The sequence below is a fragment of the Pan troglodytes genome, chromosome 19, assembly GCF_028858775.2.
Source record: "Pan troglodytes isolate AG18354 chromosome 19, NHGRI_mPanTro3-v2.0_pri, whole genome shotgun sequence".
Classification (NCBI taxonomy): Eukaryota; Metazoa; Chordata; class Mammalia; order Primates; family Hominidae; genus Pan; species Pan troglodytes.
The window spans coordinates 27603300-27631088 of NC_072417.2; the positions used below are offsets into that span (position 1 = coordinate 27603300).

Below are 27789 nucleotides of genomic sequence, written 5' to 3' on the forward strand. Positions count from 1 at the left end.
CCGCCCGGAGGGGAGGAGAGAAGGCGGGCAAGCTGCTTTTAAGGCAGGTCTGGAGGTGAACTGGCGCCTCTCCTGACTCTTCACCTGGACTCTGAGTCGTCTTGGTCCCAGGAGCCAGTAGTGAAGGCAACAGTCTGCCCACCTGTGGACACCAGGTAGGTGCCTTTATTCTTTAAGAAGAGAGGAACACGGAGCACCTTTGCTGGCCCTGATTCATTTAAACATTTAATTTTTTTTTTTTTTTTTTTTTTGAGATGGAGTCTTGCTCTGTCACCCAGGCTGGAGTGCAGTGGCGCGATCTCGGCTCACTGCCAACGTCTGCCTCCAGGGTTCAAGCGATTCTCCTGCCTCAGCCTCCCAAGTAACAGGGATTACAGATGTTTGCCACCATGCCCGGCTAATTTTCTTATGTTTAGTAGAGACGCGGTTTCACCATGTTGGCCAGGCTGGTCTCAAACTCCTGACCTCAGGTGATCCTCCCACCTTAGCCTCCCAAAGTGCTGGAATTACAGGCGTGAGCCCAGCCTCATTTAACCTTTTGTCTTCAGCTTCTCCATTTCTCAGGGCTCAGAGTGAAGGTGGGGAGAAATGGGGTGGAGGATGTGGATGAGACAGAGATGGTCTCAGGATCACAGACCGCGGAGTTCAGCAGTTCAAGGGAACTAAACCTGTGCCCCTCGGCAAATAGATGAGAGAGCTGAGGGCCAGAGAGAAGAGGCTTGCCTGAGGTCATGGAAAGGGACTGGACACAGAACCCAGGCCTCTCGCCTCCCAGCGCTCTGGGAGCCCTCTGGGCACTTCAGAGGTAGACAGGAATGGGAGATGGGGCGGCTGGCCTTCACTGGTCCTATGGGTCCCTGCCTGCGGTCCACGTCCTGCGTCACCGGGTCTGGGTGGGAGGGATGGGAAGATCGGGAGCCAGTTTTCAAAAATAGGGGGTGCAGTGGAGATTGGGCTAATGAGGCAAAGTGCTTTGGGGGAGACTCAGGCTTTACCCTTGCCCCACCCTCTCCCTTCACTGACCTGGGCTCATCGGGAGAGAGTAAGTCAGGAGAAGAGGTTGGCAATGACACGGAAGAGGGGATTCGCCAAGGCACCAGGACTCCCCAGAGTCCTTGGGAACAAAGAAAGAGATCTGAGTCAGAATCAGAAGTGGGAGCGGGTAGGGGGCACCTACAAATAGAGCAGAGGTGGCTGGAGCCCTCCTTGCCCCCGCCCCGTGCCTCCCAACCACACAGAGCCCCGGGCCCAGGGACTCTCCCCACCACTTATAGCAAGAAAGAGCAAGTTAGAGGAGTGTGCGGGGCCGCGAAGGGGGCAGCATTCAGGAATACAGGAGTAAGATGGAGCCCTGCCCTGGTACATCCAAGGGCGACGCAGAGCCTTAAAAGTGAGGGGAGGCTGAAGAGGAGCATAGGGGCTGCCTGCCCTTTGCTCAGCTCCAGGTCTGTCCCTCTTGGTTCCAGAATCCCAGAAGGGGCAGCGGTGGACAGGGTTCTTAAATATGTGAAGCAGCAGCAGAGGCTAAAAGTGTGGGACCGTGGAGCAAGACCACCTGGGTTTAAACCCCAATTCACAGTTTGAGTTGTATGACCTTGGGCAAATTCCTCAACCTCTCCAGCCCTGCAGCAATAGCACCCTCCTCAACAGAGAACTGTTGAGAAAATGCAAGGTGTTCAGTGTCTGTTATTATCACATCCCCATCACACAGATGGGACAACTGAGGTCTGCCCAGAGAGGAAAGGACGCTTGCCCAGCGTGGCACAAAAGCTGTGTCCAAATTAGTAAGCAGGTATACTGGGTCCTGGTTGCGAGGGGACACCCAGCCCTCCTTGAGCTCTGCAAAGTCAGCCGCCCCAGCCTCCTCTGCAGGACACAGCCAGAAAACCCTGCAGGGAGCGCCCAGATCCTGTCCCAACAAACCCAGTCCACTTGGAGCCTGTGTGGAAAAAGCTGCGGTTCCGGCTCTGTGTCCTCAGCTGTCCCGGGAGGGCGGGAGCGCAGAGGCCGGCTCCCTTCCACTTCCATTTATAGAAAGCTTCCCGTGCCCGGGATGCCCCGCCCCCTGCAGGACCTGGCCAAGGAAAAGTCTGGCATCAGACCTACCGGAGCCGCGGGCGTTGGGGGAAGCAGGAGAGGGGAAGGGGCCCTGGCTTTTCTCATGAAACCTGTGCGACCTTCAGCCAATCATGCCCCCTCTCTAGATCCCAGGTGTCCCTCTGCACTTGAATTCCATGTAGCATTGTAGCAGGACGAGCCGCAGACAAAACTCCTCAGACACCAAGTTAAAGAAGGAAGGGGTTTATTCGGCCGGGGGCATCAGCAAGACTCCTGTCTCAAGAGCCGAGCTCCCCGAGTGAGCATTTCCTGTCCCTTTTAAGGGCTCACAACTCTAAGGGGGTGCGCGTGAGAGGGTCGTGATCGATTGAGCAAGCAGGGGGTACGTGACTGGGGGCTGCACGCACCGGTAATTTGATGGGAACAAAACAGGAAAGGGATTTTCACAGTGCATTTCTATACAGTGTCTGTAATCTATAGATAACATAACCGATTAGGTCAGGGGTCCATCTTTAACTACCAGGCCCAGGGTGTGGCACCGGGCTGTCTGCTTGTGGATTTCATTTCTGCCTTTTAGTTTTTACTTTTTCTTTCTTTGGAGGCAGAAATTGGGCATAAGACAATATGAGGGGTGGTCTCCTCCCTTAGCATAAGGAATTAAGATTCCAAAATCCCACACCTGGGTTTGAATCCCAGCTCCACCATCTTTCTGGATGTGAAGCGTGTTTCTTGACCTCTCCGAGTCTCAGCATCTTCATCTGTAAAATGGACTGACAACTCAAAATAAATAAATAAGGCCAGGCACAGCGGCTCACACCTGTAATCCTAGCACTTTGGGAGGCTGAGGAAGGAGGAGCACTTGAGCCCAGGAGTTCAAGACCAGCCTGGGCAACAAAGTGAGACCCTCTTTCTACAAAAAATTCTCTGGGTATAGGGCACAAGCCTGTAGTCCCAGCTACTCGGGAGGGTGAGCTGGGAGAATCGCTTGAGCCCCAGGAGGTCAAGGCTGCAGTGAGCCATGACTGTGCCACTGCACTCTAGCCTGGGCAACAGAGCGACACCTTGTCTCAAGAAAAAAAAACAAGAGGACTGACAATAGGGTGCAGTGCTTCCTAGAGCTGTGAGAGGATTGAGTTACCAATGTAATTCGTATGTAAACTACTTGGCACATGGTCAGCGCTCAATAAATGGAAGCTACTATTATGAGGCTGTTATACTCCATAAGTCCTTATTTCTAAGTACTATTTAGAATTGCCTAACTACCTTCACAAGGAGCACCTCACTGGTTCCATAACACTCTCTGGGAGGGTGCAGGAATTCTCACTACCATCTCACAGATGAGGAAACTCAGGGTCAGAGTCACACCATAAGGAGCTATTTGAGCTAGAAGTCAAATCTAAACCTTCGGATCCCAGAGTCCATTTTCTCTTCTCCCAGGCTAGTCTCAGATACCTTTTCCAGTGCTAAGGTCTGACTCCAAAACAGGACGTAAAGGAGGCATTTTGGCAATGAGAAGAAAGAGAGTTGGGGGGTGTTGGTGGGGCCTGGGGACCAGCAGCGAAGCTCAGAGCAGGCAATGGGAGTGCAACCAGCACATTGCAGCTCTGTACAGTTTTCTTGGCAGCCTCAGTCCCAGAACTTCTTACCTCCTTACCAAGCCCCACCTACAAGAAACTAGCATGTGGCATTAAGGTTAGACAATGGAAAGGACTTTTCACAGTAAGGAAAATGAGGAGGTTGAGACATCTCTTTCCCAAATGAGCCCCAAGGAAATGAATATCATCTGATGATGTCACTCCCCAGCTCAAAACTTTTCAGAGCCTCCCTGTTGCCCTCAGGGTTGAGCTGGCAGTCCTGAGCCCAGCCTGCAAGGCCCTACGGGATCTGGCCAGCCTGCCTCCCCAACCCCATCTCCTCCACCCACCCCGGGTGCTCTGTTACTCAGGTGCTCAACAGTGTCTTGTGAGCTTCCCTGCTGGCCAGACTTTTGCACAAATGGTCCCCTCTACTTTGTTTATTTGTTTGTTTATTTAGAGACAGAGTCTTGCTCTGTCATCCAGGCTGCAATGCATTGGCTCGATCTCGGCTCACTGCAACCTCTGCCTCCCAGCTTCAAGCAATCCTCCTGCCCCAGTCTCCTGAGTAGCTGGAATTACAGGCACGTGCCATCATGCCAGCTAATTTTTATATTTTTAGTAGAGATGGGGTTTCACCATGTTCGCCAGGCTGGTCTCGAACTCCTGACCTCAAGGGACCAGCCCACCTCAGACTCCCAAAGTGCTGGGATTACAGGTGTGAGCCATCACGCCCAGCTCATCCCCTCTAACTTAAATCTTCCTCTCTGCCTCCTCATCCCTACTCACCTTGCGCAGCTACCTCTTGCTTTTCCTTCTTATCTCCCTTTACGTGTCCTTTCCTCCAGGAAGATCTCCCTAACCTCCCCCACTGAACTAGAAAAGTCCACTGTCCCTTCCCTCCTCTCTCGTGACACTGCTTACGGTTGTTCACCCACTTACTTGTCTGTTTCACCAACCGGCCCAAGTGCAGGTGCTTGGACATCAGGCAGCCGAGGGCCCAGTCCTTCTCTACACTTGTTGGCAGTGTGACCCTTGGGCAAGTTACCTACCTCTCTGTGCCTCAGTTCTCTCCCTGTAAAATGGGATAATAATACCCACCTTATACAGTTGTTATAAGGATTTTTAAAGCCTTTATGTAAAAATACCAGAGCTTATGTGGATAATAATTACTTAGCAAACGTTAGGTAGTATTTACTTAATAAACACACCTGGGATGTAGTAGATGTTCAGTAAACATCTACTGAAGTTATTTTATTTAATGATCACTTACATAATGCTTATCATGTGCCAGGCACTGTTCTAAGCACATTACAATGATTAACTTGTTTTATAGACAAGGGAACTGAGGCACAGAGAAGTCAATTAACTTGCCCAAGGTTATACAGCTAGTAGGTGGTGGAGCCAGGCTGCAAACTCAGGTGGTCTGGCTCCAGCATCCATGCTTTTAAATGAATGAATAACTTAGCCCTTGTACGGAGGGTGGGAGGCAGGGGCTTCACCTGCAGAAATTACTCCGTTCCCACTCTTGGACTCTTTCAGATCCTGGGAGCTCCTGGTTGGCAAGTGAGATCTCTGGGATGTCAGTGAGGCTGGTTGAAGACCAGAGGTAAACTGCAGAGGTCACCACCCCCACCATGTCCCAGGTGATGTCCAGCCCACTGCTGGCAGGAGGCCATGCTGTCAGCTTGGCGCCTTGTGATGAGCCCAGGAGGACCCTGCACCCAGCACCCAGCCCCAGCCTGCCACCCCAGTGTTCTTACTACACCACGGAAGGCTGGGGAGCCCAGGCCCTGATGGCCCCCTTGCCCTGCATGGGGCCCCCTGGCCGACTCCAGCAAGCCCCACAGGCGGAGGCCAAAGCCACCTGCTTCCTGCCGTCCCCTGGTGAGAAGGCCTTGGGGACCCCAGAGGACCTTGACTCCTACATTGACTTCTCACTGGAGAGCCTCAATCAGATGATCCTGGAACTGGACCCCACCTTCCAGCTGCTTCCCCCAGGGACTGGGGGCTCCCAGGCTGAGCTGGCCCAGAGCACCATGTCAATGAGAAAGAAGGAGGAACCTGAAGCCTTGGGTAAGGATTTGGGGCACAGTACCAGGAGGGGGGCTTGGTGCCAGACCTCATGAGGAAGAAGGATTTTCCTATGTACAGAGAAGGGGACCCTGTCCTGTTGGGAGATGCTGTGCAAACCTAACCAAGTTACTAACCCCTCTGTTTTCTGTGCTACACAAAGGGGATAAATACAAGCTTCCCTCACTAGCCAATTCTATTTGGTTCCTGAGTTTGGAAAGTGATAGATACTGATTTTCTATGATTTTATGAGGACTTAAATAAGCTCCTATGGAAAGTGTTTTGTGCAGTGCCGTGCCCATAAGGAAGAGCTCAATAAATGTGGATCCCTGACCCCCACTGTCCTAGGGTGTCTCACTTCAGAGCCTAACCTGGGCCCCCCTGAAATTTTGGTAGGATTGCTATTGGGACCTCTGTCCTTGTTTAGGGGAGTATCTTTCTGGAGAGGCCCACGCTGGAAATGGTAGGATTGGGGCATCTGTTTAGGATAAGGACCCGGTAGTGTTCAAGCAGTGGTATGCTGGTGAATGTTTACCTGGCTCTCTGGTTGGGGAGCAGGGGCAGAGGGAGCTGATTTGAAGCTTCTGCCCATTTCCACAGTATAAATTCTCCCACCGTGGCCAATTTCAAACTACCAACATGATGTCACTGAATGAGGAGCTGGAGACATGTGGAGTAGCAGGCTGTCACACAGCATTGCCACCACACCAACACAATAGATGTAAATAACCCTGAGAGCACAGATAATAGTATGGAGGGTGGGGAGACACTGTCGTAAAATAATTGGGACGTGACGAATTTTAAGTATTTATTACCTTTGTTTTTAATGTAAGTTATTTCATTGTAAGTGTACATAATGTAATTATTCATAATGGCTGGGTTTAGTAACTAGCTAGACAAAATCCTGAAAATTTAACAATCAGCTCTTAACCAGCTGATACAAGCCAATTCCAGGGCACCACCGAGTCCAAAGGAACCTGGAAATTCCTACATCTGGCTTCAGTTTCCTGAACAAAGAGTTTCAAGTATGCTCTTGATGAGGATCAAGGAGCAGCCCCATTAGACAGGTTGGAAGACTGAGGCCTCCAAGGCTTTAAACTACCAGCAAGGGTGAAGGGGTGCATGATTAGGATTAGAGATAGGAGCCATAAGATATTACACTTACTGGACACATATCAGGCACTGTGCTGAGCACTTTATGTAGAATCTTCAATCCTCTCAATCCACTCCCTGAGCTGAATTTTTTTTTTTTTTTTTTTTTTTTGCAATGGAGTCTCACTGTCACCCAGGCTGGAGTGCAACAGCACGATCTCGGCTCACTGCAACCTCCACCTCCCGGGTTCAAGCAATTCTCCTGCCTCAGCCTCCCCAGTAGCTGAGATTACAGGCACCTGCCACCATGCCCAGCTAATTTTTGTATTTTCAGTAGAGAGAGGGTTTCACCATGTTGGCCAGGCTGGTCTCGAACTCCTGAGCTCAAGTGATCCACCCACCTTGGCCTCCCAAAGTGCTGGGATTACAGGCGTGAGCCACCACGCCCTGCCGAATATTTTATCTCTGTTTTGCAAATGAGAAAGCTGGGGTTGCTGGGGTTAAGTAAGGAGCCAGTCTAGCCTAATGGCTGGCGTCAAGCAGAGCTTTCACAAGCTGCTTGCTTCACTGCTATGTGTCACAGATTCCCCATCTGAGAAATGGAGATAATGAGAGTTCTTACCTCAAAGGGTGTTATGGGGATTGAAAGAAATTACATTTTTTGGCTGCTTATCACAAATCCTGGCACACCATATGCCATTCTAAATGGTAGCTGTTTTTATTAAACATTGGGGTTGCACGTTGGGCTAGCCCCAGGTTTGGGCTCTGAGGTGGAGGCCAGCCCAGCACCCAGGCCCTCTGGCACCCAGGGTTCCTGGGCTCCTGGGCTCCTGCCTGCTCTGTCCCCTCTCACCAAGCATTGCCTGCCAGACCTGTTAAAGAAACTGTCCCTCAAGGGTCTTCCTGTTTCTTCAGGCCAGTCAGTCATGGGCATGTCACTGCAGGAAAGGCATCTTGGGCCTAATTACTGTTGGCAGGAGCAAGCCCAGGGTTTTACCGTTCATGCCCCAGGACTGGATTTCCACATGTCCAAGGCCAGCTGGGGCAAAACCAGTCCCTGTGGAACGTCCTCAAATGTTGGGTGGGGGTTGGTGACAACTAGGCCCTTCCTCCATGGAAGGGGCTCATGATCAGCTTAGGGCTGATGGCATGGGTCCACATCCACAGATGCCCTGGGCACCACATGCCATTGTGAACATGTGTCCACCCAACTCTGGGGAACAGGGAATGTAAGGCAGGCAGTGGCCAGAGGGTCCTGAGGAAGCTGCCTCTCTGTGCCCTGGCCCCTTCTGATGGAGAAAAAAAATCTCTTCCTCTAACGTCTGCCTGGACACCTGCAATGCCTGGGAGCTCACTACCTCCTAAGACAGCCCAGCCAGGTCAGCTCCCCACTGGGAAGTTCTCCACCATCACTAAGAATAGCAGACACCTGCACCCAAAATCCTCCCCGCAGACCCTACTGCTGGTGACAAATCTCTCACTGGCCTATAGCAGTGTACAATTCTGAGCGTTGTGGTGAGTTCTCTTACCTCGAAATGTATTCAGAGTGGAGGATCCCCTGCCATTTTACAATCTCATCCTTCCTACTTTTGGGCTGTTCAAGGAAAGACACTCTGACATTACCGTGCTAGGAGATGTTTACTGTTCCTTTTTGTCCTAACTTGGCAAAATTTAAAAATTAAACATTGGCAATTCTATATTGACATTTCCCCTAAATATATATACATATTTTTTTTGAGACAGAGTCTCGTTGTATTGCCCAGCCTGGAGTGCAGTGGTGTGATCATAGCTCACTGCAGCCTTGAATGCCTGGGCTCAAGCAATCCTCCCACCTCAGCATCCCCAGTAGCTGGGACTACAGGCACATGTCACCACGCCCGGCTAATTTCTTATTTTTTTTTTTTTGGTGGGTGATGAAGTCTTGCCTCCCAGGTTCAAGCAATTCTCATACCTCAGACTCCTGAGTAGCAGGGATTACAGGTGCCCACCACTATGCCCAGCTAATTTTTTTGTATTTTTAGTAGAGACGGGGTTTCACCATGTTGGCCAGGCTGGTCTTGAACTCTTGACCTCGTCCACCTCGGTGATTCGCCCACCTTGGCCTCCCAAAGTGCTGGGATTACAGGTATAAGCCACCATGCCCTGCCAACCTGGCTAATTTTTAAACTTTTTGTAGAGATGGAGTCTCGCCATGTTGCCCAGGCTACCTCAAGAAATCCTCCTTCCTCAGCCTCCCAAAGTTCTGGGATTACAGGCATGAGCCATATCACCCAGCCCAGGCTTAAAAAAAAAAAAAAAAAAAAAAAAAAACTAGTCCATGTACCAGCCTGGCCAACATGGCGAAAACCCATCTCTACTAAAAATACAAAAATTAGTTGGGTGTGATGGCATGAACTTGTAGTCCCAACTATTGGGAGGCTGAGGTGAGAGAATCACTTGAGCCTTGGAGGTGGAGTCTGCAGTGAGCCAAGATCCCGCCACTGTAATCCAGCCTGGGCAACAGAGTGAGACCCTGTCTCAAAAAAAAAAAAAGAGTCCATGTAATCCATGATCCCAGTGTCTGGCTTTTGAAGGAAATAGTGGAAACCTCCTTTTACAGATGAGGAAACTGAGGCTCGGGGTGGGTATGTGATGGCTCACAGTCACACAGTCAGGGAGAGATAGGTCAGGCCTCAAATCCCAGGTTCTGGGCTCCATAGGCCACTGTCCTTTCTCTCTTTCTAAAGTCTAGTCTTCTGCCCTCTGGGGCATCATGGAATCCATCCGTTTGGAGGCAGCCTGCAGGCTCCTGAGACGCGACCTCCTGGGCGTTTCACAAACCTTCCCCAGGTTCCCTGCCCCTGCCTTCCTTTAAACTTGCCCTGGGGGCCCCCATCTCACAGAGAATGTGGTTCCTAGAAGCAAACACCATATCCCTTTCTTTATCCTCTCCAACACCCCCCACCCCATCTTTGGAACAGGCCCCCCACTTTCATTTTCCAACAATGTCTGCCAGGCAAGGCTGTTTACCCGCCCCAAGTGAAGGGTATTTAATAACTATCTCTCCACCCCTCACCCACACGCCCTCCCTCCACTCACCAGCCTGCCTGGGGCTGGCGCCGGCACCCACCCAGCACTGCTCAGACTTGCCCCACAGGCCAGTAAACAGCGACTGCACTCCTGCGATGGGTAGAGGCACCAACCCCACCCCCCAGCCACACCCACCTTGAGGTGAGCACGGGGCTCCTCCCTCCCCTCCCGCTCTCCTTACTCAGTGACCCCAGCAAGGTCCCTGATGGATGTTTCAATGGCCCAGTGAGTAGGGAGCCCAGAGCTTCACTGTGCCAAGAGACCCTCCCCAAAGCAGCCAAGCACCTTCTCACAGGGCAAGGCCTTGGAGCAGGGTCCCAAGGAGCCCCTCCTCATCCTGGAAGAAGCAGTCCCTAAACAGAGCTCAACAACACTCCCTGGCTGTGCAGCATTGGATAACTCACTTCACCTTTCTGAGCCTTCCAGATTTCCCATCTGTTATATGGGCATTAATAATATCCCCTACTTCCACAGAGTTGTCATGAGGGTTAAAGGAGCTAATACAAGCAATGTGTTCATAGTGGTCCTGGCACATTGCACTCAATAAAGACCAGTCTCTGTGAAACATCGTTGTACACTAAGTGTTAGCTCCATCCCCACTCTTCTCCAAGCCTCAGTTTCCTCCTCTGTAAAAAATAATGCCTGCCCTGCTCAAGGGCTATTATAAGGTTCAGAGGAGATTATGGGTGTAAACACTATAAAGTCCTATAAAAATTGAAGTTGTGCTTTCCAGCCTTCCAGAAGAATCCAACCCATTCCAAGATCTCTTTTCTTCCAGAGCCCACAATGCAGTGCCCCAAACACTCTCTTCTTGCAGTCATCTTTCTAAGCAGAGAGATCCCCACCTTAGCCAGAAAAGGGCTCCATTTGGCCAATACTGCCCCCAAAAAGCAGGCAGGTAGGAAATGCTCCTCTCTCGAGCCTCACCATGGCCCAGGCTCCCGGCTATTGTATTTCATCCTCATCACAATCTTGGAAGACTGATTTCAGATCCTCACTTTGCAGATAAGGAAACTGAGGCTCAGAGAGGTTAGGAAAGTTGCACAATGCCCTTGGCTGAAAAGCAGCAAAGCCAGACTCACCCCAGGTTTGTTTTGCTACAAAGCTAGGCTCTTCCTCCACCCACTGAGCAGCAAGCCCCAGTCAGCTGCCAGCCCTTGCTCATCTGATGTAACTCCCCACCCCCACCGTGGCCCAAGCAGGCTCAGACAGAGGCAGTAACCGTGAGCAGGGCCAGATGGCCCTACCCAGGAGCGGGCTGGGGCAGGCTGGGGCTCCACAGTCATAATGGGGAGGAACAGTGCATGTGCCAGGGCCCCAGGCAGGTGGGAGCTGAGGGTGCACGTTCTCCCCAATTTCCCCAGCCTCCATCCCAGGAAGCTAGAGGCAAGACTCACACTCTTCAGGAAGGAGCGGCTCATTAACCCCCACCTTCCTCCAGCTTTGCTGGAACAGCACCAAGGACAATTCCCTTCCCCCAGGTCAGGAGGAAGGGTGTTCATCCTCACCTTGGGGAGAACCTCAGAGCAGCCCACTCCAAGGCCGACCTCGGGAGAGGAACAAGGCCTCAGAATCCCAAGAGTCCTGGATGCCCCGACCAGGGAGTGGAAAGAGTGCTGGAGCGCGTCGGCAGCCTGGGGTGTGTTGGGTGACCCCTGTGTACCAGCTACCATCCCCAGGAGATCCATAGCTCAAGAATGCAGCAAGCCCTGTGCTCAGGGAGTGCCTGCTCCAAAGCAGGGTTCTCAGACTCCACTGCATATTCACATGCCCTGGGTGGCCTCGCTAAAATGCAGATTATGTTTCTGTAGGGGTGGAGCCCAGGTGATGTGGTCCTGCTGAGCCATTCATGGTCTACTGGACTCACCTGAAAAACTGGAAAACAAACAAAACTGAGGCCTGGGTTCACCCCCTGGAGAGTTTAATCTAATTGGCACGAGGCGCAGCCTGGGGTGAGTCTAGTGTGTAACCAAGCTTGAGAATCCCTGCTTTCACTGCAGGTACAGAGAAACCACTTCCTTTTTTTTTTTTTTTTTTTTTTTTTTTTTTGGAGATGGGGCTTCACTCTTGTCACTCAGGCTGGAGTGCAGTGGCGCAATCTCGGCTCACTGCAACCTCTGCCTCCCGGGTTCAAGCGATTCTTGTACCTCAGCCTCCCAAGTAGCTGGGATTACAGGTACCCGGCTAATTTTTGTATTTTTGGTAGAGATGGGGTTTGCCATGTTGGCCAGGCTGGTCTTGAACTCCTGACCTCAGGTGATCCACCCGCCTAGGCCTCCCAAAGTGCTGGGATTCCAGGTGTGAGCCACCGCGCCCAGCCTCAGAGAAACCACTTTCACACATCCTGAGTAGCAGAGGCATCAGAAAGTGTCACTGGTACAACCCATCAAGTGGCCATTTCAACCTAGGAACAGGGCACAGACAAAGGAGAGAGTTGCCCAGTTTTTAAGCACCTGGTCTGTGCCGGGAACAGTGCTGTGCTGCCTACATGAGTTTCACTTCATCCTTTTTGTATCACCAAAAGGCTGAATGCAGTTGCCCCACTTTACAGGTGTGGAAACTGAGGCCCTGGGTGGTGAAGTCTTTTGGCCAAACTCTCTCAGAAAATAAGTGGCAGAGCCAGATCTGAAGCCTGGGTCTGTCTGATTCCAAGGCCTGGGTCCTCCACTGCATCTCCTCACCCAAGGGAAGTTGTCACAGGGAGGGTGACTGGAACTGGGCCCTGAAGGTGGAGTTGGGCTCTCCTCTCTGGGCCTCAGTGTCCTCATCTCTATAAAAGAGGGGGGACAGAATGACCTTGAGGACACTTCCAGCCTCTCTGTTCTATGAGTCCAGGCTCCTGCATTTCACCAATGCTCTGCTTTTCTCCCCCAAAGACATAAAGTACATCGAGGTGACCTCCGCCAGATCAAGGTGCCACGATGGCCCCCAGCACTGCTCCAGCCCCTCTGTCACCCCGCCCTTCGGCTCCCCTCGCAGTGGTGGCCTCCTCCTTTCCAGAGACGTCCCCCGAGAGACACGAAGCAGCAGTGAGAGCCTCATCTTCTCTGGGAACCAGGGCAGGGGGCACCAGCGCCCTCTGCCCCCCTCAGAGGGTCTCTCCCCTCGACCCCCAAATTCCCCCAGCATCTCAATCCCTTGCATGGGGAGCAAGGCCTCGAGCCCCCATGGCTTGGGCTCCCCGCTGGTGGCTTCTCCAAGACTGGAGAAGCGGCTGGGAGGCCTGGCCCCACAGCGGGGCAGCAGGATCTCTGTGCTGTCAGCCAGCCCAGTGTCTGATGTCAGCTATATGTTTGGAAGGTAGGTTCTGTAGCTTCTAACATTGCACACACACACACACACACACACAGGCACACACACGCATGCACCCCCTAAAATCACTGAAAGGGACCCTGCTCTGTCTGAGCAAAATCTGGGCATGCACCAAAACCAGAAGCAAATGTTTGCTTTTACAGCCTTTCAGATCTCAAGCTGTCCTCAAGCATTTAGAATACAATTCAATATAAAAAGTCTTGACTTATATCTACCTTTTGGTAAAAGAGCTGTTGCCTTAATGAGGCTCATCTATATCCTTTCCAGCCCTCATACAACCCATCTCAAGGAAGGTTTTTTTAAACCCCAAAACACAGGGCTATAAATAGAATTGGGGGGCCTGAGATGAACTATTTAGGAATAAAAAGGTTCCTTCCTCTGTTGCTGGCAAAACCTAGCAAAGGAGTGAGGCAGCCCTGCCTGGGAATCACAATCATCCCAGCTCAGTTCTCTATAGACCTCACAGCAGAACTGCAGGCACATGCGCACTCATTCTGCCCCAGGAAGACTGAACCACAGGACTCTGCTTCCCACTCCACCTCCAAAGCCACTGGCCAAGGCAGTCCCTGGCACAGAGGCTGGGGATTCCACAGCCATGCCCACTGGCACAGGCCCCTGAGCTCAGGAAGAAGTCTGGCTGGATGTGAAGCTGGCCTTCTCCTGCAGCTGGGGAGTTCCCTCTGCATCAGCCACGGTGTGGTCCAGCGTAGGTTCAGCCCATCTGCAGGGCTCCTGGGAGTCATGGGGGCCTGAAGGAATCCTGATCCGACAGCTCAGTCACAACGGCCTGGCTGGGAAGGCAGACGGAATGTGGGCCAGCCTATGCCCAAAGCCTGCAGGGGTCAGCTCATTGGCTACTTTAAGTGACCAAAGACCCTACCATCCAAGGACATTTCTGTATCCTTACCATCCCTTGAGGATTAGGTGGGCATGCACTTTGCTGTGGGCTGTAGGGGGTGGGGTATGCAGTGTTCTATTTGGCCGAAGCCACGGGAACCCAGACCACCAGATCCGGAGCCTGACTCTAGCCCCTGAGCCACCTGTTGCCCTAACACCCTGTCTGACTCTCTCCCGCTGCAGCAGCCAGTCCCTCCTGCACTCCAGCAACTCCAGCCATCAGTCATTTTCCAGATCCTTGGAAAGTCCAGCCAACTCTTCCTCCAGCCTCCACAGCCTTGGCTCAGTGTCCCTGTGTACAAGACCCAGTGACTTCCAGGCTCCCAGAAACCCCACCCTAACCATGGGCCAACCCAGAACACCCCACTCTCCACCACTGGCCAAAGAACATGCCAGCAGCTGCCCCCCATCCATCACCAACTCCATGGTGGACATACCCATTGTGCTGATCAACGGCTGCCCAGAACCAGGGTCTTCTCCACCCCAGCGGACCCCAGGACACCAGAACTCCGTTCAACCTGGAGCTGCTTCTCCCAGCAACCCCTGTCCAGCCACCAGGAGCCACAGCCAGACCCTGTCAGATGCCCCCTTTACCACATGCCCAGAGGGTACGTCGTAAACCAATATTTGAAGCAATGTAAGATTTGGGGAATAGACAAAGTGCCAGTGGGTTTCTGCAACAGCCAGTCAACACATTTATTGAGCAACTATTGTGTGTCTGGCACTATGCCAGGTAGTGAGGACACACAGAGGGACACAGTTTAGAAAGAGACAAAAACAAATCATCACGGTAGGGTAGGATAAACGCGGAGGTAAAGAGATATTCTCAATCATATTGGCCAAAGCTGAAGGAATGATTCTTTCAGTCTGGAGAACAGAGGAAGCGACATCCGAGCTGGATCTGGGAAATGGATCAGAAGTTTGTGGCCAGAGAAGGAGAGGAAAGGCATTCCCAGCAGAGAAAGCAGGGGGTCCACAGTCATGAAGGTGTGGAAGCGCATGGCATGTTCAGGAAATGCCGGAATGTTGGGTGCAGGTTCAAGTCATTGAGAGTAATTTGAAACCAGATTGTGAAAGGCCTTAAATGCCAAGCTAAAAAAAAAAAAAAACAATGGAATTTGCCTTTTAAGCAATAGGGTACCATCAGAGAGCCTCCTCACACAGGAGAGTGATGGGGTCAGAGGTGCTCGCTCAATGGATCACCCTGGCAGCTCAATGGATAGCAGGGTCCTGAACCGGGATGGGGCAGTGGGGGTGGAGGAGAGAGGACAGAACCAGGCGACCCTCAGGATGTGCTTGATGACTAACTCAAGGAGAGCGAGAGGGCGAGTCAGTTCTGACTCTGACGTTCGTGGATGATGAGAACACAGAGTGGGTGGATGGGGTAATAGAGACAATGCATTCCAGTTCAGACAGCCGAAAACCACAAAACAGCAAACACCCTCCTTCCCGGAGTCTGAGACCACAGGCGTCCAAGGAGAACAAACCCAAGCAGTAAACCCAGAAGCTAAGCTCTAGCACCCTGTGGATGCCTCTGCCATGAGCAGAGTCCCCTGCCAACCCCCTGTTCCCCCTCCCTCGGCCATCAGGGGGCTTCTCAGCCCCCACTTGGCCATGACGCTCACAGGCATCAAGGCGACTCCAGAGGGGGTGGGGGTGGAATGTTTACTATAGCCCACTGCTCACTCCCACTCACGAAGCCATGTGGAGGCAAGCAGGAGAAAATGACACTTCTGGCGTGCCTTTGCATCTGCCCTTTTCCTAGGACAAATCATTTGCAGATTTCAGTACTTTTTTTGAATGAGTTACTTGAGAGTAAGTGGTCACAACACTCCTTTTCAAGCCGCCAAGGTTGACAGCTACTGCTCTCTGCCTTAGGGACCCAGGGAAATGGCCATTTTGGCATCCCAAAGAGCACATTTACTTAGCCTAGTGATATTCCCATCCTGCTTTGGTCCCATAATATCACTAACTATACCCCCAGATCTTATCAAATTCTGCAAAATATTCCTAAAACAAAATTCATTTTAATTCCATAGACTACTAGAACATTAAAGACCCTCAGAAGTTGTTTAGTCCACTTGGTCCCCTCTGAGCTTCAGTTATCCCATATCAGAGTCAAGATCCAGGCTCCCGCCTCCCAGGGGCATGTTTTTCTGCCCAGATCTGCTATTTTCCTCTCCTTCATGTTTTCTGCCATTTTCTTTTCCAAGCTGAATATTCCCCTAAGGAATTCTTAGGATTATGAAGACGAATGAGAATGTAAAATCAAACATGATGCATTTGAGAATTCCTTGTTTATCTCTGATTTCAGTCCTCACCAGGGGACTCAACAGTAGATTTAAGAAACCATTTCTCCTTAAACTGAGGTTATATCTATTCATTTCTTATTCATTACCAAGGATACAAGGGCACTTCTGAGTTCTAGATGCACCAAACCCTGGCATCCTTCTGTTTGATTTTCCCTCATCGTAGGCAGTTTGGAGATACAATGGGGTTAGGGTCTGGGATGGTGGTTGAATGAAACCTTGGGGCAATAGAGTAGGGAAGGGTCTCCAGCCTTCTCTGGTGAACATCCCTCAGCTCCCGTCTGTCCAGCCTACAGGGTCCCCCTTCTCTGTCTGTCTCCAGGTCCCGCCAGGGACATGCAGCCCACCATGAAGTTCGTGATGGACACATCTAAATACTGGTTTAAGCCAAACATCACCCGAGAGCAAGGTAAAAGGAAGCACGAGTGACCCCAGAATAGGGTCTGGGTCTTGCACTTTGCATCAGGCAGGGCCCTGGGTTACAGTTAAGGAATGGCAAATAGTGGGTCCTGGGAAGCGGGGGAGGGGGATGTCCTGCTGACCTCATGACCTCCCGAGGAAGTAGGAACCACAGCAAGAATGGTGGAGATTTGACAGTACAAAGAACTTCCTGGGGACAAAAGGTGACTCTGTAACATCTGCTCTGTGAAGACCCTACGGGGCTGGGGACAGGGTGTCCAGGTGGGGCGGTGTCCATCTCTGACTCAAGGATTGTTCCAGCAATCGAGCTGCTGAGGAAGGAGGAGCCAGGGGCTTTTGTCATAAGGGACAGCTCTTCATACCGAGGCTCCTTCAGCCTGGCCCTGAAGGTGCAGGAGGTTCCCGCGTCTGCTCAGAATCGACCAGGTATGCGTCTGTCTCTGTGCTCACTCGAGGCCTCACTGAGGCAGCGGGGTGTGGTAGGTTCCAGTCCTGGCTCTGGCACTAGCTTTCAGGGTGACATGGCGCCAGTCTTATAACAGCTCCTAGGAGAAGCGTCCACCCCAGTGTTCTCCCCGATGCCCTCCAGCCCCAAGGCACCCTGAAAAACGCCTTTCACAGCAAGCCTGCGTGCTTCTGCCTTCCCGAGCCCCACCCTCACTTCCCTGCTTTTTCCTGATGGTGGGAGAGAAGGAGGAGGGTCCTAGCCCCCTCTAGGCTGCTCTTTTTGGAGTCAAACTGGATTCATTTCCAGGGAACCTAATGTGTGATTACACACGCAGCTAGCTTATCTCACAGGTGATAGCTTACCAGGTTTGTGTACTAGCTCAGCGCACGTGTGTGTGATAGCTTATATGCTTTCCTGTGGTCTCCCATGCTTATTTGATAGCAAACATCTATGGGGCATCACCACACACCAGGCACTGTGTGAGGCAGCAGGGATACAGTGGAATCAGACACAGATGCCACCTCACTAGGGAGACAGACGAAAACAGATGATTACAGTACAAGGTACCTGGGTCATAGGCCTCACTCAAACCCCAGGATTGCACCCTCTTATTTAACGGATGAGGTAACGGAGGCTCCCAGAGTTACTTAATGACCCCAGAGCAATTAAGTGATAAAGGGAGGATGAAACACCCAGCCTTGTGTTCTTGACAGTATGCCTCACTGTCACAATAAGAAAGTGACCTCTGGGGAGGGTGTTACTTATAAAGGACACCTTGCAAGAGGCAATGAGCCCAGACTGAGGAGGACACTGTGGACTGGTAGAAATGAGTCAGAAGGTCATTGTTCACCTCCCCACCCCCGGGGCCAGCGTGGCTCCAGCAGAGATGACCTGGTGGGCAGGGGGAGACAGAAACCAGACCAAAGAGTCGACATTTATCTAAATAATTAAGAAGTTTCCTTGCCAGGCACAGTGGCTCACGCCAGTAATCCCAGCACTTTGGGAGGCCGAGGCAGGAGGATCACTTGAGCCCAGGAATCTGAGACCAGCTTGAGCAATATGGCAAAACCGTGTCGCTACAAAAATTACCCAGGTGTGGTGGAGCACACCTGTAGTCCCAGGTACTTGGGAGCCTGAGGCAGCAGAATCACTTGAACCCAGGAGGTCTTTGAGGCTGCAGTGAGCCATGATCACACCACTGCACTCCTTCCTGGACCAAAGAATGAGACCCTGTCTAAAAACAATAAAATAAAATAATCCCTAGGCCGAAGCAGGAGAACTGCTTGAGCTCAGGAGTTTGAGACCAGCCTGAGCAAAACAGTGAGACCTTGTCTCTACAAAAGAATTAGCCCGACATGGTGGGGCACGCCTGTAGTCCCAGCTACTCAGGAAGCTGAGGTGGGAGGATTCCTTAAGCCCAGGAGGTTGAGGCTGCAGTAAGCCGAGATCATGCCGCTGCACTCCAGTCTAAGAGACAGAGCAAGACTCTTTCTAAAAAAAAAAAAATCCCTGATAACTCTTGACCAGCAGAAAGGTTTCCCCACCCCACCCCCAAAAAAAGAAGAAGAAGAGAAAGGTTTCCTGAAGAGGGTGTGGCTGGAGCCATTGAGCAGATGTGTTGGCACCTCCTCTGTGGGAGGGAGAGGCAGGGGGATGGACAAGGTGGAATTTTTTTTTTTTTCTGGTGAGACAGAGTCTCACTGTGTCACCCAGGCTGGAGTGCAGTGGCACAATCTCGGCTCACTGCAACCTCTGCCTCCCAGGTTCAAGCAATTCTCCTGCCTCAGCCTCCCGGGTAGCTGGGACTACAGGCATGTGAACCACGCCCGGCTTTGTGTGTGTGACTCTGTGTGTGTGTGTGTGTGTGTGTGTGTGTGTGTGTCTTTAGTAGAGACGGGGTTTTACCATGTGGGTCAGGCTGATCTCGAACTCCTGACCTCAAGTGATCTGCCCACCTCGGCCTCCCAAAGTGCTGGGATTATAGGCGTGAGCCACCGAGCCCAGCCACAAGGTGCAATTCTATCTGAATGCACTCTTTCTTCTCTGTCCAGGTGAGGACAGCAATGACCTCATCCGACACTTCCTCATCGAGTCGTCTGCCAAAGGAGTGCATCTCAAAGGAGCAGATGAGGAGCCCTACTTTGGTGAGACTCCCCAGCCTCCAGGCTCCCCCGGGATGGGGGGCCAGCGAAGTCTCCGTTGTGAGCTGAGGGGTGGGTTGGGGAAGCTCTACTCATGCAGGGCTGCTTGCTTCCTTTCAGGGAGCCTCTCTGCCTTCGTGTGCCAGCATTCCATCATGGCCCTGGCCCTGCCCTGCAAACTCACCATCCCACAGAGAGGTGGGTCTGGGCCCCAAAGAGGCAATGCCAAGGTGGGGGACCTGTTTGTTCTCATTAGAAATGGGGTTCACTCCTACCTTGTTGGTGGATTATTTTAGTGTCACGGTTAAAACTGTGTGCACTGGAGTCGCTCAACATCTCCACCTCCTAGCTGTGAAAATTTGAGAATGTTGACCTCTCTGAGCCTCAGTTTCCTCATCATACCTACTTATAGGATTGCTGTGCAGACTGAATGAGATAGACCGGGCAAGGCTCTTAGCGCAATGCCTGGCATAGAATGGATGTTGGATAAATAGCAGCCTGCTTTGAGAGGGTGAAAGAGCCTAAATCAAATAGTTTGGAGAGGTTTTCTCTTTCCAGGTCCAGCATTTGTTGAGCACTCACTCACCCATTCATGCTTCACTACAAGCTTGTGAAGTAGACTTTGCTGTTATCATCCCCATTTCACAGATAAGAAAATAAGGGCTGGGCGTGGTGACTCATGCCTGTAATCCCAGCACTTCGGGAGGCCAAGGCGGGCAGATCACTTGAGGTCAGGAGTTCGAAACCAGCCTGGCCAACATGGTGAAACCCCGTCTCTACTAAAAATACAAAAATTTAGCTGGGCGTGGTGGTGGGCGCCTGTAATCCCAGCTACTCAGGAGGCTGAGGCAGGAGAATCACTTGAGCCGGGGAGGCAGAGGTTGCAGTGAGCTAAGATCGCACCACTGCACTCTAGCCTGGGTGACAGAGCGACAGAGCGAGACTTCATCTAATAAAGAAAGAAAGAGAGAAAGAAGGAAAGAAAGGAAGGAAAAGAAAACGAGGGTTCTAGATGTTACGTAATTTGCCCAAAGGCCCACAGAGTCAGACCTTGAACCCAGATCAGCATGCCCTATCCAGAGCATACAGCCAGGTAGGGGGGCAGCTCAGATGAAATAGATCATCTCAGGGGTGTGCAGGAGAAGCTCGAGAAGGGCTGTTTCTGGAGGGGCATCAAGGCAAGGAAGCCCCAGAGGAGCGATGGTGAGAGCCTCCTCGCTTTCTGCAAAGACAGGTCAGGGGTTGGGACAGGGTCCAAAAGAAGTGAGGAGGTCAGGGGCCTGTGAGGACAAGATCATGGCAGCCATCTAAGAGGTGGGGGGGCGAGGAGGGGATGAAGAGATCAAAAGGATTGCAAACTAAGCATTTAGGGAGCCCAAAGTGGCCTGTTTGCCTAATTACGGTAATCACACCTGGTTTGAGTCACTTCCTGGAGATGGGGGTGGAGGTGGGAGATCTTCAAAGGGATTCATGAGGCCTGTTCCTGTGAGAGGGGTCCACTCACTCCACCCCCGCCCCTTTGGGGGGCCTGTTTCTTTGCCTTGGCTCAGAACCGGGAGGTGCAGATGGGGCCTCGGACTCTACAGACAGCCCAGCCTCCTGCCAGAAGAAATCTGCGGGTGAGTGGTACAGGAAGGGAGGCGCCAAGCTTGGCTGTGCCCCAAGAGGGCACCTCCCAACCCTGCACACACGCACGCATGCACGCACACACGCACAGGCCCACACGTGTTTCCCATCTCAGCTTTGTTTCTGCATCTTTAACAAGGTACCACACCCGCTCCCCATCACCCCTGTAAAACAGAAGATGAGAGGCCAGCAGGGAAGTGGGGCAGGGTGGGGGGTGGGGGGAGTGGCAGAACTTACAGTCCCTCCTGCACACACATGGGCACGTGCACACGTGCTAGGGTCTCTCTGGGTCTGAGAAACCTGCCCTAGAGGTGGTTCTGGGTCTGGGATCCTCTATGGGGTGTCAGGTCTAAGTCCTGGAGCCTTCACCAGGGGAAAGGTCCCTGACCCACACTCCCAGAGGCCAGCACACATAGGCACTTGTCTCAGTGACTGTTCCTGCTCTATGCCCTGAGCACGAACAATTTCCCTCCCCATTCTTGTCTTCTGTCCCTACCGTTGCCAATGAACCAAGACCTTGAAGATGGAGGTGTGGGGAGGGGAGAGCAGCCGTTAAGTGTGGACAGAAGGACGTTTTCCTGGGCACCTCTACACACAGGGCAACATCCCCTCCCCTGCCCCATGCTGGAGGGCCAGGGGCCAGGGCGATGCAAAGCCACAGAAGATCCCAAAGCCCTCTGGGGTTGGCCTCAAACTGTGATCACCCACACACCCACTTTCTGTTGGGTGGCGGCTCTAAGAGGAGCTCCACTGGATTCCTGAACAGGAGACTCACCCCCTCCCCTGGCCCTGGGCAGAGGGAGAACCTGGGCCCTGGGTCAGTGGCCCCAGCGCAGTGTCTGCCTCCCACAGGCTGCCACACCCTGTACCTGAGCTCAGTGAGCGTGGAGACCCTGACTGGAGCCCTGGCCGTGCAGAAAGCCATCTCCACCACCTTTGAGAGGGACATCCTCCCCACGCCCACCGTGGTCCACTTCAAAGTCACAGAGCAGGGCATCACCCTGACTGATGTCCAGAGGAAGTAAGGGCCTTCCCTTGCCCTGGGGCTCCGGGGCTGGCGGAGTAGAGCTGGAGGGGATAGCTGAGACAGCTGCGGATCAGGGATGAAGGTCGAGTTCAGGGTTCTGGATGACCCAGCGGGGCCAGTGATGTGCTGAGTGACTCCAGGCAGCTTCCCTGCCTCCTCCAGGCCTCACTCCACTGCCAAAGCCCCTGTTCATCATGACTGATGAAAATGGAGTTAGTGGGGGCCGGGCACGGTGGCTCATGCCTGTAATCCCAGCACTTTGGGAGGCCGAGGCGGGCGGATCACCTGAGGTCAGGAGTTCGAGACCAGCCTGGTCAACATGATGAAACCCCGTCTCTACTAAAGATACAAAATTAGCCGGGCATGGTGGCACGCACCTGTAATCCCAGCTACTTGGGAGGCTGAGGCAGGAGAATTGCTTGAACCCAGGAGGCGGAGGTTGTAGTGAGCTGGGAGCACGCCATTGCACTCCAACCTGGGTGACAGAGTGAAACTCCATCTCAAAAAAGGAAGGAAGGAAGGAAGGAAATGGAGTTAACTAGTATTCATGGGTGCTGATTATGCCTGCACCCATTGATGGAACATCTTCCCTCGGCCAGACTCTGGCTGACCACTGGGACCCAGAGAGGAATGAGATCGTTCCTTCCCCAGGCTCGGATCTCACAGTCTAACAGGAGCCTGATCCAGGGCTGAGCACTTCACAGGGAGAAACAAGAGATGACCAAGACGTAATTCGTGTCCCCAAAAAGTTAGGGGCCAAAAAAAAATTAAATGGCGTGGTAGGGGTGTGATAGAAAACCCCAGAGTGTAAGACACAGGCAGACAAGCCCCATGAGAGGAGAGAGGCAGGAGCGGGGCGCCAGGGCCCCCCAGTGGGAAAGGCCATAGCGGTCGTCAAGGTCTAACCCAGAGACTTCTTGGAGGACAGGGCACCTGAGCTTGGGGGGAACGAGAGATGCTGGAGGCAGGATGACACTGGGACAGGCTCTCATCACTTCCCTTCTCTCCCCGCCTCCTCCTAGGGTGTTTTTCCGGCGCCATTACCCACTCACCACCCTCCGCTTCTGTGGTATGGACCCTGAGCAACGGAAGTAAGTTCAAGGCTGGGCCAAACTAAGAAGCCCGTCCAGGGCCCAGCTGCCCACCAAGGTGTCCTGCCGACTCTGGGACTGGGATCCCAGAGGGAGCCTGTGAACCTCAAGGGGTCAGGGTGACAGAATGAGGGTAGGGTGGGGCATGGTGGGGTGGGGACGCAGCTGGCCAGTCCTGCTGCTCCTCCAGGGTCCTGTGGCATGGAGCGAAGCCTCATTACTCGGTATCATGTTCTTTTCCTACAGGTGGCAGAAGTACTGCAAACCCTCCTGGTAAGGCCTTCCTGTCTCAGGGCCCCAAACCCAACATGGGGAGGGAACTGCAGAAGGAAAGAGGCACCATTCTGACTTTAATAGTCCAAAGTGTTGATGAGGGCACAGGCCCTGGTCCTCAGGGAGCTCCCATCTGATGGGAAAGACTTTGACTGCCCTCAGAGCCTCTGGGCTGATGGGGGTGACATGAGCCTGGGAGCCCTCAATCTTCTGCAAGAGGCACAGGCTCTAGCTTCAGGGAGCCTCAAGCTATTGGAATGTCCCAGTCTGATGATCAAGATGCATCCTTGCCCTCAGGGAGCTTCCACTCTAATGGGGAATGCACAGGTCCTGTCCTCAAGGAGCCCTCACTCAAAACAAAGGAAACCCAGAGCTTGAACTCAGAAATCTCCCAGTCTGACGGGAGAGGCATCTCCTTCCTCAGGGAGCCCCACCATAAGGAGGTGCTGGAGTCAATTGGCTAAGGGAGGGGCAGGGAGGAATGAGGTGCAGGCTGAGGGCCCCCCACCACCCCATTCCCACCAGCCTGATGCCTCCCTGGGTCCCACCCCTCACTCAGACTGCCCTCCCCCACCAGGATCTTTGGGTTTGTGGCCAAGAGCCAGACAGAGCCTCAGGAGAACGTATGCCACCTCTTTGCGGAGTATGACATGGTCCAGCCAGCCTCGCAGGTCATCGGCCTGGTGACTGCTCTGCTGCAGGACGCAGAAAGGATGTAGGGGACAGACTGCCTGTGCACCTAACCAACACCTCCAGGGGCTCGCTAAGGAGCCCCCCTCCACCCCCTGAATGGGTGTGGCTTGTGACAATATTGACAGACCAATCTATGGGACGAGGGGGATTGGCATCAAGTTGACACCCTTGAACCTGCTATGGCCTTCAGCAGTCACCATCATCCAGACCCCCCGGGCCTCAGTTTCCTCAACCATAGAAGGAGACCAATAGACAAGATCAGCTGTTCTTAGATGCTGGTGGGCATTTGAACGTGCTCCTCCATGATTCTGAAGCATGCACACCTCTGAAGACCCCTGCATGAAAATAACCTCCAAGGACCCTCTGACCCCATCGACCTGGGCCCTGCCGACACAACAGTCTGAGCGAGAGACCTGCAGCCCCTGTTTCATGGCAGACAGCAGGTGCCTGGCGGTGACCCACGGGGCTCCTGGCTTGCAGCTGGTGATGGTCAAGAACTGACTACAAAATGGGAATGGATAGACTCTATTTCCTTCCATATCTGTTCCTCTGTTCCTTTTCCCACTTTCTGGGTGGCTTTTTGGGTCCACCCAGCCAGGATGCTGCAGGCCAAGCTGGGTGTGGTATTTAGGGCAGCTCAGCAGGGGGAACTTGTCCCCATGGTCAGAGGAGACCCAGCTGTCCTGCACCCCCTTGCAGATGAGTATCACCCCATCTTTTCTTTCCACTTGTTTTTTATTTTTTATTTTTTTGAGACAGAGTCTCACTGTCACCCAGGCTGAACTGCAGTGGTGTGATCTAGGCTCACTGCAACTTCCACCTCCCAGGTTCAAGCAATTATCCTGCCTCAGGCTCCCGAGTAGCTGGGATTACAGGCATGTGCAACTCACCCAGCTAATTTTGTATTTTTAGTAGAGACAGGGTTTCACCATGTTGGCCAGGCTGGTCTTGAACTCCTGACCTCAGGTAATCCACCTGCTTCGGCCTCCCAAAGTGCTGGGATTACAGGCGCGAGCCACCTGGCCCAGCTTCTTTCCATTCCTTGATAGGCGAGTATTCCAAAGCTGGTATCGTAGCTGCCCTAATGTTGCATATTAGGCGGTGGGGGCAGAGATAAGGGCCATCCCTCTGTGATTCTGCCTCAGCTCCTGTCTTGCTGAGCCCTCCCCCAACCCACGCTCCAACACACACACACACACACACACACACCCCTCTACTGCTATGTGGCTTCAACCAGCCTCACAGCCACACGGGGGCAGCAGAGAGTCAAGAATGCAAAGAGGCCGCTTCCCTAAGAGGCTTGGAGGAGCTGGGCTCTATCCCACACCCACCCCCACCCCACCCCCACCCAGCCTCCAGAAGCTGGAACCATTTCTCCCGCAGGCCTGAGTTCCTAAGGAAACCACCCTACCGGGGTGGAAGGGAGGGTCAGGGAAGAAACCCACTCTTGCTCTACGAGGAGCAAGTGCCTGCCCCCTCCCAGCAGCCAGCCCTGCCAAAGTTGCATTATCTTTGGCCAAGGCTGGGCCTGACGGTTATGATTTCAGCCCTGGGCCTGCGGGACAGGCTGAGACCAGCCCACCCAGCCAGTGGTCGAGCACTGCCCCGCCGCCAAAGTCTGCAGAATGTGAGATGAGGTTCTCAAGGTCACAGGCCCCAGTCCCAGCCTGGGGGCTGGCAGAGGCCCCGCATTCTCTGCTACAGCTCCTATCATGAAAAATAAAATGTTTGTCTTTGCAAAACAGTAAGTTCTGAGGCAGTCAGGGCTGTGCCCTTGGAAATGGAGACCTGAACAGAGAAGGGGGACTGACTTGGGAGGGCGTGGCTGTGTCTTAGGGGAGACCAGGTGTGCCACACTCCCTCCCGCACCCCTGGCCACGGCGCTACAGGCTCAGCAGGCTTCCACTTCGTAAACCATTGCTTAAACCCTCTGTGTCCCCCACATGCCCAACACGCTTGTTCTTCTTTCTTCATCGCCCCTTTCCTGCCACTCTGCCAGGGAAACAAAAGGATTGTGATTTCCCGGGGCCCAAAGTGAGTGTGTACGGTGCCCCTGACGGATTCCAAGGTCTCACTCAGCCCGCACTGAGAGACAAGGAGAGGCGGGCAAAACATGAACCCCTCAAGAGGAGTCCGGAAGAGTCCCCGAACCCAGATGGCCCCAGAGCTGCCAGCTCCGCCCTGAAGAGCTGGACTGTGGTCGGGTGTGGTGGCTCGCACCTGTAATCCCAGCACTTTGGGAGGCCAAAGCGGGAGGATGGATTGAACCTAGGAGTTGGAGACCAGCCTGGGCAACATAGGGAGACCCTGTCTCTACAAAAAAATACAAAAAGTTAGCCAGACGTGGTGGCACATACCTGTAGCCCCAGCTACTTGGGAGGCTGCAGTGAGAGGATCCCTTGAGCCTGGGGGATCAAGGCTGCAGTGAGCTGTGGTTGTGCCACTGTACTCCAGCCTGAGTGACAGAGTGAGACCCTGTCTCAAAAAAAAAAAAAAGAAAAGAAAAAGAACGGGACCATGGCCTCTTGATCCCACCCTGGGCCTGGGGATTTCTACCCCCAGCTCCTTCCAGTGGCAGTCCTCCCCTAAGCCAGTCCCAGAGGGATGCCTCCCTCCCAGACCTGCTCCAGACTTCGCTGCAACTAGGGAGCCAAGACTGGCATGCCCTGAGAAGGCCTCAGCAAGCGATGCAAGAGAGGCTATGGCACTTCTGTTCTCCTGAAGAGTTTTGGGAATGGGAGAGCCCCTCCTTCTCTCTGGGCTGAGCTATGTGACCCAGTGGCAGGGGCCTTGAACCACCGCCGGTTAGCCCCTGCCTCCCTTTCCACCGCCCCAGTGCAGTTCCAGATGGAGACTCCTCTCAGTCTCCTCTCAGTCTCCTGCTGTGGCCCCGCCTGGCCCAGCATGGAACAGAGTTCGTGGAAGGCGATCATTTCTGCTGCATTTGCCACAGCTCATGTTTCCCCTAAGAAGGTTTAGCGGAGAACTTGACTTAAGACTGCTGAGGGCAAAGCAGCCAGCCCGGCAGGGGTAGGAGGGCTGGACAGCAGAGGGGAGGCAGGATAACCACTGAGCCAGGAACCAGGAGGGGAGGAGCCATCTTATCCACCCAAGGACACCAGAGGAGTGTTCTCTCCAGGAGGCTCCAGGCCTTACAGCCCTGGGTCTTAACCCCTGCCGCAGCCCTCGTTCCAGTGTCTCTCTCCCCAGTCTTTTCATCCCTCTCCATCCCTTTCTTGATCTCCGTACACACGCATACCACCCACCCTCCCTCCCTCTCTTCTCCCACTTCCCCTCTCTCCTTTCTCACCATCTCTCCTCATTATGCCTTCTCTACTCGATAACCCCTTTGCAGAGAAACCTTTCCTCCTTCTTGCTCTTTTCCAGTTGAATTTCCTCGCCTCTTTGTCCCAGGTGGCTGGACATGCAGCAGAAGGGAACTGGGGAGCCTCTCGCACTGCCAATCATTTCTCAAAACTCAGGTTCCAGTTTGAGACCCGCCTGGCCAACATGGTGAAACCCCATCTCTACAAAAAATACAAAAATTAGCCGGGCAAGGTAGCGCACCTGTAGTCCCAGGTACTCGGGAGACTGAGGCATGAGAATCCCTTGAAACTGGGAGGCGGAAGTTGCAGTGAGCTGTGATCGTGCCACTGCACTCCAGCCTGGTTGACAGAGCAACATGC

General features: G+C 53.1%; 1 protein-coding gene across 1 annotated transcript; it reads left to right on the top strand.

Moving 5' to 3' along the window:
• Positions 1 to 54: 54 nt before the first annotated feature.
• TNS4 (tensin 4) lies at positions 55 to 25851 on the top strand. The gene is made up of 13 exons (XM_511476.7): positions 55 to 155; positions 5175 to 5708; positions 12743 to 13166; positions 14259 to 14683; positions 16707 to 16793; positions 17105 to 17230; positions 19304 to 19396; positions 19514 to 19591; positions 20944 to 21012; positions 21872 to 22040; positions 23069 to 23137; positions 23384 to 23410; positions 23988 to 25851. The coding sequence occupies exons 2-13, from the start codon at positions 5270 to 5272 to the stop codon at positions 24127 to 24129; spliced, it is 2148 nt and encodes a 715-aa protein (XP_511476.7). The 5' UTR covers positions 55 to 155; positions 5175 to 5269; the 3' UTR covers positions 24130 to 25851.
• Positions 25852 to 27789: the final 1938 nt, after the last annotated feature.

Coding starts and splice junctions, on each gene's coding strand:
- TNS4 (XM_511476.7), top strand. CDS start 5,270: ATGTCCCAGGTGATGTCCAGCCCACTGCTGGCAGGAGGCCATGCTGTC. Junction 13,167..14,258: donor GTCAGCTATATGTTTGGAAG/GTAGGTTCTGTA, acceptor CTCCCGCTGCAG/CAGCCAGTCCCTCCTGCACT. Junction 23,138..23,383: donor ATGGACCCTGAGCAACGGAA/GTAAGTTCAAGG, acceptor CTTTTCCTACAG/GTGGCAGAAGTACTGCAAAC.